Source organism: Eriocheir sinensis, chromosome 57 (assembly GCF_024679095.1).
Source record: "Eriocheir sinensis breed Jianghai 21 chromosome 57, ASM2467909v1, whole genome shotgun sequence".
NCBI lineage: Eukaryota > Metazoa > Arthropoda > Malacostraca > Decapoda > Varunidae > Eriocheir > Eriocheir sinensis.
In genome coordinates, this window is record NC_066565.1 from 6365143 (window position 1) to 6376989 (window position 11847).

The 11847-nt window shown below is 43.8% G+C and overlaps 1 protein-coding gene across 1 annotated transcript in view; it reads left to right on the top strand.

Moving 5' to 3' along the window:
* Window positions 1-9323, top strand: part of LOC126984346 (uncharacterized) — a 64560-nt gene extending 55237 nt beyond the window's left edge. Inside the window, exons 2-4 of the mRNA XM_050837961.1 lie at window positions 3297-3589; window positions 8106-8842; window positions 8956-9323. Coding sequence (XP_050693918.1) covers window positions 3297-3589; window positions 8106-8842; window positions 8956-9323 — 1398 coding nt within the window. The remainder of the gene's footprint in view (window positions 1-3296; window positions 3590-8105; window positions 8843-8955) is intronic.
* The last annotated feature ends 2524 nt before the right edge of the window (window positions 9324-11847 follow it).

The window sequence follows — 11847 nt, forward strand, 5'->3', positions numbered from 1 at the left end:
CCTGTTTTCGTCCCATTCTTCTTCGAACTTCTCTCTAGCTTCTTGGCCTCTTCGTATCGTCGAAAGAAGATAACTTTGTGTTGCTGCGTTTGCTGCACGTCCAGTGGCAATGTTCACTAAAGTTGATGGGGCCTCATCGCTGAAGGGGTTGCAGAAGGTGTCGATTGTCTTTCCAAGAGCTTTCATTTGGATATTGTCCTTATTGATTTGTGATGGATGACATTGTGCTGCAGTGAACTAACCTGTGGAGATGTGGGTAGAGATGAAGATGGATGTGACCTCGAACTAGATGTCGGATTGATTTCTGTTTGGTCGGCTCTCTCCTCATTATCCAAGGCGGGAGTTGAGCTTTGCTCGTTGATATTGTCATTTTCATGCATATCGTTCCCGTTAGAATTATAAAAATTGGCTTCACCCTCAACAGCATCCTTATTTGTTTCCATATCGCCAATACACCACCAACACACCTGAAACACATCCTTTCTAGAGAGGGGCAAGTTTGTATAAGGGACAGGTTTAAAGAGAAGGATTTAGCAAGAATTAGTGAGTCAAAGACAATTACTGCTAAAACGAGTAATACATGTAATACCTTTATAGCCTAAGAGTTACAAAGTATCCTGTTTCTGGATGTACTTGTGACACCTTTGCATGGGCAGTTCATACCATGTTTTTGGGAGTTATGTAGCCTATCTCGCGTGGACCTAGGTTAGCATTTGGTGCGTGGCACTTTGGGGCTGGCGGGGGTACCCCACCATTGGAAACTGCTGTCATTGGCCATTTATGACTCCTGGGGCCCTCACAAACATTTTGGCAAAGGTTCTGAGAAGTTAGCTCTCAGGCTGACCTAGGGTAACTTTGGGGGCATGGCACTTTGGGCGGGGCTGGCGGGGGTACCCCACCATTGGAAACTGCTGTCATTGGCCATTTATGACTCCTGGGATCCTCACAAACATTTTGGCAAAGGTTCTGAGAAGTTAGCTCTCAGGCTGACCTAGGGTAGCTGGAGTGGCTTACATAATTGGGACTGGCAGGTCCATCCCACCACCAAAAATTGCTGTCATCAATTTTTTGGAACAACTCCACCCACAACTCATACATTCTAGGTACTTATAAGTGGTTAGGTCAAAAAGCTAACCTAGGGTAGCTGAGGTGTCGAATTTAAATGGCTGCTGAAGCCACACCCACCACAGATATCATGCCAGTCGTCCAGTTTCATATGCAACAATGCACGTATGGAACACTGGCAGGAAGGAAAATTGGTTAGTATTCCGGCTACCCCCAACCCTCTGGGCTCCCGGTCTATCAGGCCCCATCGCGAAGAAGCCTTGGGCCGACCATCAGGCCCCACCGGGAAGAAGCCTACCGGCGCAATAGGCCGCAACGTAAAAAAAAATAAAAATTAGAGTACTGTGTACAGTTTTGGTCTCCCTATTACAGAAAAGACATAGAAAAGTTGGAACGGGTTCAACGAAGAGTAACAAAAATGATTCCTAGGTTGGGAAATTTATCTTATGAACAAAGGCTTAAAGAAGTAAATTTATTCAGCCTATCAAAACGAAGAATGCGAGGCGATCTAATAGAAGTGTTAAAAATGTTTCAAGGATTCAGTGATATTAATGCGGAAGATTACTTCACAATTGCTCGATCAAATAGAACAAGAAGAAATCACAATTTGAAGATAAGTGGTAAAAGATTCTCGTCGCACGAAGCTAAACACTTCTTCTTCAATCGAGTTGTTAATGTTTGGAACTCTCTTCCCTGTGATGTCGTTGATGGTACAACAGTTACGGCCTTCAAGAATAGATTAGACAAATATTTTGAATCCAACCAGCAACTAAGATATTACTCATTGTCGTAATAACGTTAAGTTCTTTCGAATACTGGTGTCCTTGTCCGTTTTTATCGCCCGGTTAGTGATAGCAGTAATGGTAGTTCTTTCCTCTTTCCTACATAATTTTCATGCAATTTTTCCATGCTGCATGGTTCTTTTTCCTTTCCTGCCAGCCTTGGCTGGAGGGATGGGTGGGGTGGGGAGAAGCCTTGGCCTTTGCTGTCCTTCATCTTCCACCTTTAATTAGATTGTTGGTGTAGCTTGTCACAAACAGCCTCGTAAGGACCAGCAGGTCTGCTGTTGTTTGTTCTTCCTTTGTGTTCCTTTGTGTTCCTCCTCACCTCCTCCTCCTCCTCCTCCCCCACCCTCCCTCCTGGTTTCCTCCTCCTGCTCCCTGACATCCTTCAGCTCCTATGCAAACAGCTCCATTGCAGTTTTTATGACCCATTTCGGTCCAATTTTCTTCCTGTGCGTGCAGTGATGATCTCTTTTTTCAGTGCTCATAAAGGCAAATACATACCTCATGTAATTTTTTGTGGTGTGTTATTCTGGAGGAGGAGGAAGAGGAGGAGGAGGGGGAGGGAGTATTTTGCAGTTACAATTTGCAGAATATTCCATAAACTTCGTTTAAGCCGCACATTATGAATTATTATTTTTTTCTTTTTTGCGACGAGGTTTTCATATATATGTTGTGTACCTGGACCAGCCTCTCCATTCTTTCTTTAAGCCTGGCAGAGGAAAGGCAACATATTACTATCTTCCTAAGCACCAGACAAACAACTCGGCTTCTTCAGAAACCCAAACTGCAAACAACTTTAACATTAATTTCAAAGCAGTATTTCCTGTCTTTTTTGGCAGAAGGAGTGGGTGGAAGACACGTTTGTTCCCTCTGTGTGTATCCTGCGTGTTCATAGTCTGTTCATCTATGAATATTTTGCTGGAGTACTAGTTTCGATCAGTCTTGGCATTATGGTGAGTTTCTTCGTGTGTGTGTGTGTGTGTGTGTGTGTGTGTGTGTGTGTGTGTGTGTGTGTGTGTGTGTTTAATGAATCATGCGCTGACGACAGATACGAAATATCCGAGTGATTGCCTGCCAACAATAAGTAGTTACCAATGAAGTGGTGGTGGTGGTTGTGGTGGTAGTGATGGCAGTGCTGGTGGAGTATTGAAATGAAGAGATTGAAAATGAGTTTATATTCACACTCAGTCAATGCATTTAATTTGTTTGGTTGTAACACTTTGCATATATCACTTTAATTTCCAAAGATATATATTGAATTCAAGAGGAGAGTATCAAGACACCTCTCCATCCGACATGACCGCTCTTCTGGCAGCGTATGGCGTTTTATTTTTTTGAGGTGGGGGGGGGGGGGGGTGGCGGGCCTCGCTGTTAAATTAATCCACTCTTCATTTACATATCGCCAACATCTAAGCCTTCCTTTCACACATTCTACTTTCTTTCCAGGCATGGCCAGTGTCATTGCTTCTGGGAGTCATTTTGGCGACCACGGGCATATGTGTAGCCAACCCTCTGACCTCATATCTGTCACCACTCTCCCACCTCATCACACTCCCCGAACTCCTCTCCTGGCCTGAACCTCTCCCAGATGCCCATAACAACTACACTTCTGCCCACGCGCACCCATCCCGCTACGCCTATCTGCTTAACGGGTATGGCGATGGTCTTGAGGGCGCAGTATTTGATGACGCGGTGGAGCTCCTCTTCAGCACGTTTGGGGAGACACTTGAAGAATCGAGGTGAGTGGAGAAGGTTTTTGTTTTGGCTGCTGTAGTAGTGGAGGCATTGTTTAGTAGTGGATCTATCATATGTAGAAGCAGCAGTAGTAGCAGTAGTAGTAATAGTAGTTGTTGTTGTTAGGATTGAAGTCGTGGTAGTTGCTGAGCATTGGTTAGTATTAGTATTATATGTAGTAAAATTAGTTGCAGTATTAGTTGCCGTTGTTTTTTTGTTGTGGTGGTGGTGATAAATGTTTTTGTTTTGTTAGTGGTTGTATGCGATTTTCCGTTCTCTCTACCTAGCTTCCCTTACCTCTTTCCATTTCTTCCTCTTCCATTGTGATTGTAAGTGATCTTTCTTTTTCTCCAACTAGCTTTCCTTATCTCATTCCATTTCTCCCTCCTTCATTCACTGATTTCTCATTCCAAAACTTATTTCGTTTTCTTCACTCTCGTCTCCTTGCCTTTCTCCCTTTGTGCTTCCTTCCTTTCTTGTCTTTCTTCTTTTATCACTTCCTGCCACGAGCACTCCCTCCATCTATATATCTATCCCCCAACCCCTTTTTTTCCCTCTCTAGCTTCCTTCCCCCCCTTTCTGTCTGTCTCCTTTCCTTCCCTCCAGTTCTCCATCCTTTCTTTCCGCACTCACTCTTTTTCCCTCCTTTCCTACATCCTTTTTTCTTACGCCCTTTATCCCAATCTTTTCCTCGAGCGAGTGGAGTCACGGAGCAGCGAAGTCAAACAATTGCTGGAGACAGCGCGACGTTTGGCAGCGTGTTGTCTAATACGCATAAAGTCGTATTATCCTCCCTGATGACTGACTACCTTGTCCGCTTGATCCTTCGGCACTTGCTCTTTATCCTCTTTTGTAAGTTGGTCTATAACTGTGTATCTTGGGCATCCTAACCTGACAAAAAGTAAATAAAAATGAAACGAGAAGAATGAGCAGGAGAGAGAGAGAGAGAGAGAGAGAGAGAGAGAGAGAGAGAGAGAGAGAGAGAGAGAGAGAGAGAGAGAGAGAGAGAGAGAGAGAGAGAGAGAGAGAGAGAGAGAGAGAGAGAGAGATGTGGAAATAGAACAGAGAAAGACAAGAAATGAGAGACACAGGGAAGAAGTCAACTTAGGAAACGGTTTGAGAATTGGAGATCATGATTTGGAGAATAAGAACTGAAAGGCGAAAAAAGAATGTTGATGAAGGGAAAACTGAATATCAGACTCAGCCGTGTGTTCCGGTGTAAGGGTTTCGTATAACAAGGCGAGGAGACAGAACTGAACTCCAAGGCAAAGTGTAAAACGGAGGAGGTGGCAAGAACGTGACATGAATTGAAAGGCTGAGGGAAAGTATATCAAATGAAGAATGGAAAAGAACAGAATATGAATTGACAGCCTTCTACCTGTTAAATTCCGCCGCCATGTTGCTTCTTTTTCTATCTTCTATCGATATTTTCACGCTGACTGCTCTTCTGAACTTGCTAACTGCATGCCTCCCCCTCTCCCTCGGCCCCGCTGCACACGACTTTCTACTCATGCTCATCCCTATACTATCCAAACCCCTTATGCAAGAGTTAACCAGCATCTCCATTCTTTCATCCCTTTCACTGGTAAACTGTGGAACAGTCTTCCTTCGTCTGTATTTCCTCCTGCCAATGACTTGACCTCTTTCAAGAAGAGTGTATCAAGACACCTCTCCACCCGAAATTGACCTCTCTTTTGGCTACTTTTTACTTTCTACTTTTGTGGGAGCGGCGATTAGCGGGCTTTTTTTTTACCCTTTTTTGTTGCCCTTGAGCCGTATCCTTTGATATAAGAAAAAAAAGAACGTCGAGGCAAGTGTATCAACGGAGGGAGTGACAAAAACATGATAAGTTAAAAGGTCGAGAGAAGAGACGGTGACTGAAGGCTGCGGCTGAGGTGACAGGGAAAGTGAAGCGATTTGATAAGGGACAGGAAAGGTGGCGGACGAGGAAGGGAAGCGAGGTGAATGAAGGTTAAGAAGGGACGGTAAATAGTAACGAAGTATGTTATGATGGTGGCGCCGATAGGGAAGGAAAAGAAAGAAATATAAATAGTGAAGGACACTTTACTTACCTTGAGAGACGCTGGAAGAGAAGTGTTGTAAGGTTCGCTTATTTAGGTTGAGTTAAAACACGACTATTACATTTCTTAGAGTTTTAGAATTTCCTTAAGACATGATGTTTTTAGGGAGTGTGTTGTTTAAATTGTTTAGGTTGTTGTTTAAGTTGTATATGGATTCCTTTTTTGTTTTGATTATTTGTTTTCTTGTTTGATTTGTTTTTTTGTTTAGGGATTCTGTTTCTTAGGTTGTTTAGGGATTCTGTTTCTTAGGTTGTTTAGGGATTCTGTTGTTTAGGTTGTTTAGGGATTCTGTTTCTTAGGTTGTTTAGGGATTTTGTTGTTTAGGTTGTTTAGGGATTCTGTTTCTTAGGTTGTTTAGGGATTCTGTTTCTTAGGTTGTTTAGGGATTCTGTTGATTAGGTTGTTTAGGGATTCTGTTGATTAGGTTGTTTAGGGATTCTGTTGTTTAGGTTGTTTAGGGATTCTGTTGATTAGGTTGTTTAGGGATTCTGTTGATTAGGTTGTTTAGGGATTCTGTTTCTTAGGTTGTTTAGGGATTCTGTTTCTTAGGTTGTTTAGGGATTCTGTTGTTTAGGTTGTTTAGGGATTCTGTTGTTTAGGTTGTTTAGGGATTCTGTTGTTTAGGTTGTTTAGGGATTCTGTTGATTAGGTTGTTTAGGGATTCTGTTGATTAGGTTGTTTAGGGATTCTGTTGATTAGGTTGTTTAGGGATTCTGTTGATTAGGTTGTTTAGGGATTCTGTTGATTAGGTTGTTTAGGGATTCTGTTGATAAGGTTGTTTAGGGATTCTGTTGATTAGGTTGTTTAGAGATTCTGTTGATTAGGTTGTTTAGGGATCCTGTTGATTAGGTTGTTTAGGGATTCTGTTGATTAGGTTGTTTAGGGATTCTGTTGATTAGGTTGTTTAGGGATTCTGTTGATTAGGTTGTTTAGGGATTCTGTTGATTAGGTTGTTTAGGGATTCTGTTGATTAGGTTGTTTAGGGATTCTGTTGTTTAGGTTGTTTAGGGATTCTGTTGTTTAGGTTGTTTAGGGATTCTGTTGTTTAGGTTGTTTAGGGATTCTGTTGTTTAGGTTGTTTAGGGATTCTGTTGTTTAGGTTGTTTAGGGATTCTGTTTCTTAGGTTGTTTAGGGATTCTGTTGATTAGGTTGTTTAGGGATTCTGTTGATTAGGTTGTTTAGAGATTCTGTTGATTAGGTTGTTTAGGGATCCTGTTGATTAGGTTGTTTAGAGATTCTGTTGATTAGGTTGTTTAGGGATTCTGTTGATTAGGTTGTTTAGGGATTCTGTTGATTAGGTTGTTTAGGGATTCTGTTGTTTAGGTTGTTTAGGGATTCTGTTGATTAGGTTGTTTAGGGATTCTGTTGATTAGGTTGTTTAGGGATCCTTTTGTTTAGGTTTTTTAGGGATCCTGTTGTTTAGGTTGTTTAGGGATCCTGTTGTTTAGGTTGTTTAGGGATCCTGTTGTTTAGGTTTTTTAGGGATCCTGTTGTTTAGGTTTTTTAGGGATCCTGTTGTTTAGGTTGTTTAGGATTTATTGTTTAGGTTGTTTAGGGATCCTGTTGTTTAGGTTGTTTAGGGATCCTGTTGTTTAGGTTTTTTAGGGATCCTGTTGTTTAGGTTGTTTAGGATTTATTGTTTAGGTTGTTTAGGGATTCTGTTTCTTAGGTTGTCTGGGGATTCTGTTGTTTAGGGATTATGTTGTTTAGGTTGTTTAGGGATTCTGTTGCTTAATTTTTTTACGGATTTGTTGTTTAGGTTGTTTAGGGGTTCTGTTGTTTATTTTAGGGATTCTTGTTTAGGTTGATGACGATTTTTTTTTTTACGGATTTGTTGTTTTGGTGTAGTAATCTGTTGTTTAGGTTGTTTAAGGATTCCGTTTAGGTTGATTATGGGTTTTGTTTAGGTTGTTTAGGGATTGTTTAGGCTGTTTTGGGATTCTGCTCCTCGAGTTTCTTTTGTTTAGGTTCAGAGTTAAGGCAGAACGAATTTAGTACGCTGCAGGAGTGTTTTGTAGTGGTAGGGTATCGGGAAGGGAACAGTAAAATTAATCCCTGCCGTTGCGGCGCCAAGATACAACGCCCCAATAATCATCATCAGTAAGATTCATACGCGATTTTGGCGGGTGAAAGTTTGAATTGTGGAAGTAAAAAGGGATTCTAGAACTTCAGAAGTGTCAGGGCATTGTGAAGGGAACAGTAGGATTCATACGTGATTTTGGTGAGTGACAGTTTGAATTCTGTAAGTTAGTGGATTCTAGACCCTCAGAAGTGTTGGTGCAATAAGTAAAATTCCTTCACGATTTTGGTGGGTAAAAGATTGATTTGTAGAACTAAAAAAGGATTCTAGAGCTTCACACCTCAATTATTTCATCCTCAACCTCTCTCTCACACATTCGTTTCACACACACCCGCCCAAACCCTCACTCGCCCATACAGGAGGTTCGACCGTTCTCATGACTACAATACCCACGGTGGCTATGAGGCGCCAGGGGACTTCGGCAGCAAGGGTGGCTACGGGAGTGGGGGCTACGGGACGGGCGGCTACGGGCAGAACGATGTGTATCAGAAGGACAAGACCTGCGTCGAGATCTACGGCCTGGCCCACAGCAGCACCTTCTGCCTCAACGTCTTCGCGGCTCTGTCAGTGGTGGGCGTCGCGCTCCTCCTGCAGTTCCTCTTCTTCTTCGCCCTTGAAGTGTTCTGCCCTGACCTGCATCAGAAAGGCGACAGTGATGGATTGGATGACGTTCTCGGAAGCTTGGGGGGTTTGCTGGCCCTCCTGAGTGCCGGCAACGCGAGCAGTCTGTTCAGCATCGACAACTCCAACACTGTGACGGTGGACGCGGTGGGCGGTGACATGATGAAGACCGGCCAGGGGAACTCCGGGATGAACATGACCATGGGAGGGGGTGGCGGGAATTCTGGTGAACACGGTGGTGATGGGAGTAATGGTGGTGGTGTTCTAGAGGGCTGTGGTAAAGTTATTCTTATTACTAAAATGGGAATTGGCAGTGATGAAGATCTACCACGAGTCAGGCAAGGTCTGGGTAATCCTTCTGGCTCTAGTGATCCTTCGGCTTCTGGTAATCCTTCTGGTTCTGGTAATCCTTCTGGTTCTGGTAATCCTTCTGGTTCTGCTACTCCTTCTGGTTCTGGTGATCCTTCTGGTTCTGGTAATCCTTCTGGTTCTGCTGATCCTTCTGGTTTTGTTGTTTCTTTTGGTTCTGCTGTTTCTTCTGGTTCTGCTGTTTCTTCTGGTTCTGTTGTTTCTTCTGCTTCTTCTGAGTCTTCTGGTTCTCCTGGTCCTCCTGGTCCTCCTGGTCCTCCTGGTCCTTCTGGTCCTACTGGTCCTCCTGGTCCTCCTGGTCCTTCTGGTCCTTCTGGTCCTTCTGGTCCTACTGGTCCTCCTGGTCCTTCTGGTCCTTCTGGTCCTACTGGTCCTCCTGGTCCTTCTGGTCCTTCTGGTCCTACTGGTCCTCCTGGTCCTTCTGGTCCTTCTGGTCCTACTGGTCCTCCTGGTCCTCCTGGTCCTTCTGGTCCTTCTGGTCCTACTGGTCCTCCTGGTCCTTCTGGTCCTACTGGTCCTTCTGGTCCTTCTGGTCCTACTGGTCCTCCCGGTCCTCCTGGTCCTCCTGGTCCTCCGCAAATGCCTGATCCAGGTAACAATCTTGTGGTGGTAAGGAGAGTAGGAAATGTGTGTTTCGTCGCCGTAAAGGAACCAGAAAATGGCCCAAATGAACCCCAAACCCGCCGCCGCCGCCATGTTGCTGGTCTCTCCTCGCTGCTGGAGGCCAAGAACTGGCTGGTGGAGGAGGCGCGCCTCTTCGGGCAGAGCTTTGGCGGGAAAAACTCTGGCCTCTGCCGCGTTCTGGGGAAGTTCGTTCATTAGTGGCTCCAGTTTAGCGACTCGTGTTTGAGCTGTTCCCTTTTAGCTGCTACTCTATAGCGGTTACTGTTTAGCGGGGACTGTTTAGCGGCTACTGTTTAGAGTTATCAATTTAGAGGTTAATATTTAAATGTTAATATTTATTGTTTATTGTTTACCTGTTAATACAATTTATCAGTTATTTAGCGGTTACCGTTTAGCGGTTACAAGAAAGGAAAACAGTTTAGCAGTCTCGATGAACGATTTGCTCAACTGTCATCCCTCATCATGGCGGTTTAGGCTTAATAATGCTTCATTTATACACGATAAACGTTTTTTCCTTAAAGTTCACAGGTTTTGTGTATGTGTGTGCATGTACCGTACTCATGTGTATGTATTCTGTATATGCTCATGTGCGTATAGCGTATATACACATGTGCGTTTAGCCTGTTTTTTTTTTTTTTTTTTTTTGTGTGTGTGTGTGTGTGTAATTCACCACGGCCTGATCACGAGTTGGACTCCCGAGATGAACAAGCTCATGCTCATTATAGTCGATCTCTGGGTGCTTCCAGGACCTCACACACCACACACACCACCCCCTTGCTCAAGGGGTGAAAATAACCACTCCTACTCAGTGCAAAGAATCCGGCCTGAGCGGGGCTCGAACCGCCGCCTGTCAGGCCGTGAACCTTGCAGCGCAGCGCTCCAAGCGATTAAGCTACCGGAGCGGTGTATATGTGTGCGTGTGTGTGTGTGTGTGTGTGTGTGTGTTAACGACGTGATTTATTCCACCCTCTTATGCTCATTACTTCCCTTGATGAGCTCGACGCCTTCGTACATTAAAGTCCATCCCTATGCTGAACAACTTCCTAATACAAGAGCAAACCAGTATCCTCTTCCTTCATTTCTTTTTATCCTTCCATGATCTCTGTTCCCTCCTTCCTGTGACTTAAACGCTGTCAAGTGGGCAACATCAAGACGCCTCGCTAAGCAGAATTATTGATCCCTTGGTTATTTTTCCTGTGCTCTTTCTTCTTTTCCTTTCCGTACCATGCCCTTCCCTTCCTTCCCCTTCTCATTCCATCCCATCCTATCCTTTCTCTTCCCTTCCTTGTACTTTCTCTCCCTTCCCATCTTTTTTCTTTCCTTTCCATCTCATCCCTTCCCTTCTTTTCCCTTCTCATTCCATCCCATCCTATCCTTTCTTTTCCCTTCCTTGTACTTTCTCTCCCTTCCCATCTCATCCCTTCCCTTCTTTTCCATCCAGTCCCGTTCTTTCCCGTTCCTTTCCTTCCCTTCGTGTTCCTTTCCTTCCTCTCCCACCCCTTCCCCTTCCCCTCCCATCCCTTCCCTTACCTTTCCATTACATGCCTTCTATTCCCTTCCCTTCCCATTCTTTCCCGTCCTTTCCTTTCTCTTTCTTTCCTTTCCCTTCCCTTTAATTTCCTTCCTTTCCCATCCTTTCCCTTACCGTTCCATTACATCCCTTTCCTTCCTTTCCTTCCCTTCGTGTTCCTTTCCTTCCTCTTCCACCCCTTCCCCTTCCCCTCCCATCCTTTCCCCTTCCCTTTCCTTCTTCAATTAGTGTCTCTTCCCTTTCCCATTCCCTCCCTGTTTGTTCATTTGTTTGTTTGTTTATTGTATTTTGTGTGTATTATTTATGGGGTGTTGTGTATTTTTTGTATCGTTTTCATGTTCGTGTGTGTGCGTGTGTACGATTACATGTAGGTTTATGCGTGCGTGTGTGCGTGTGCAATGTAATGTATGTCCTTATGTATACTTATGTGACGTTGGGTGTATGTCTGGATACGTCAATGTGTGTATTTATGTATGCATCAATGTATGTATTTATGTATGTAGTGTATACCTTTGTACGTGATTATGTATGTGTAACTTGACGTTGTTTGTATGTGTATGTGTGTATGTACGTATATATGTATGTATGTACGTATGTATGTGTGTGTATATAAAAGCATATGCATTGATGTTTTTGTTTTGTATGCAACTTTATAATGAATGTGAAGGAGAGTAGCAGCAGTAGTAGTAGTAGTAGTAGTAGTAGTAGTAGTAGTAATAGTACAGGATGTGGGCGCTTCGAACTGGCTAACCACACTACCTATCAGGGCAAAAGGCTTTAACTTAAACAAGAAAGAATTCACAGATGCCCTTGCCCTCAGGTATGGCTGGCCAGTGCATGGGCTCCCAAACATGTGTAACTGTGGCTCACCCTTCAAACAAAACCATGCCATGACATGCAAGATAGGAGGTTTCGTCTGCATGAGACATGATGAAGTGAGAGACGTAACAGATGAA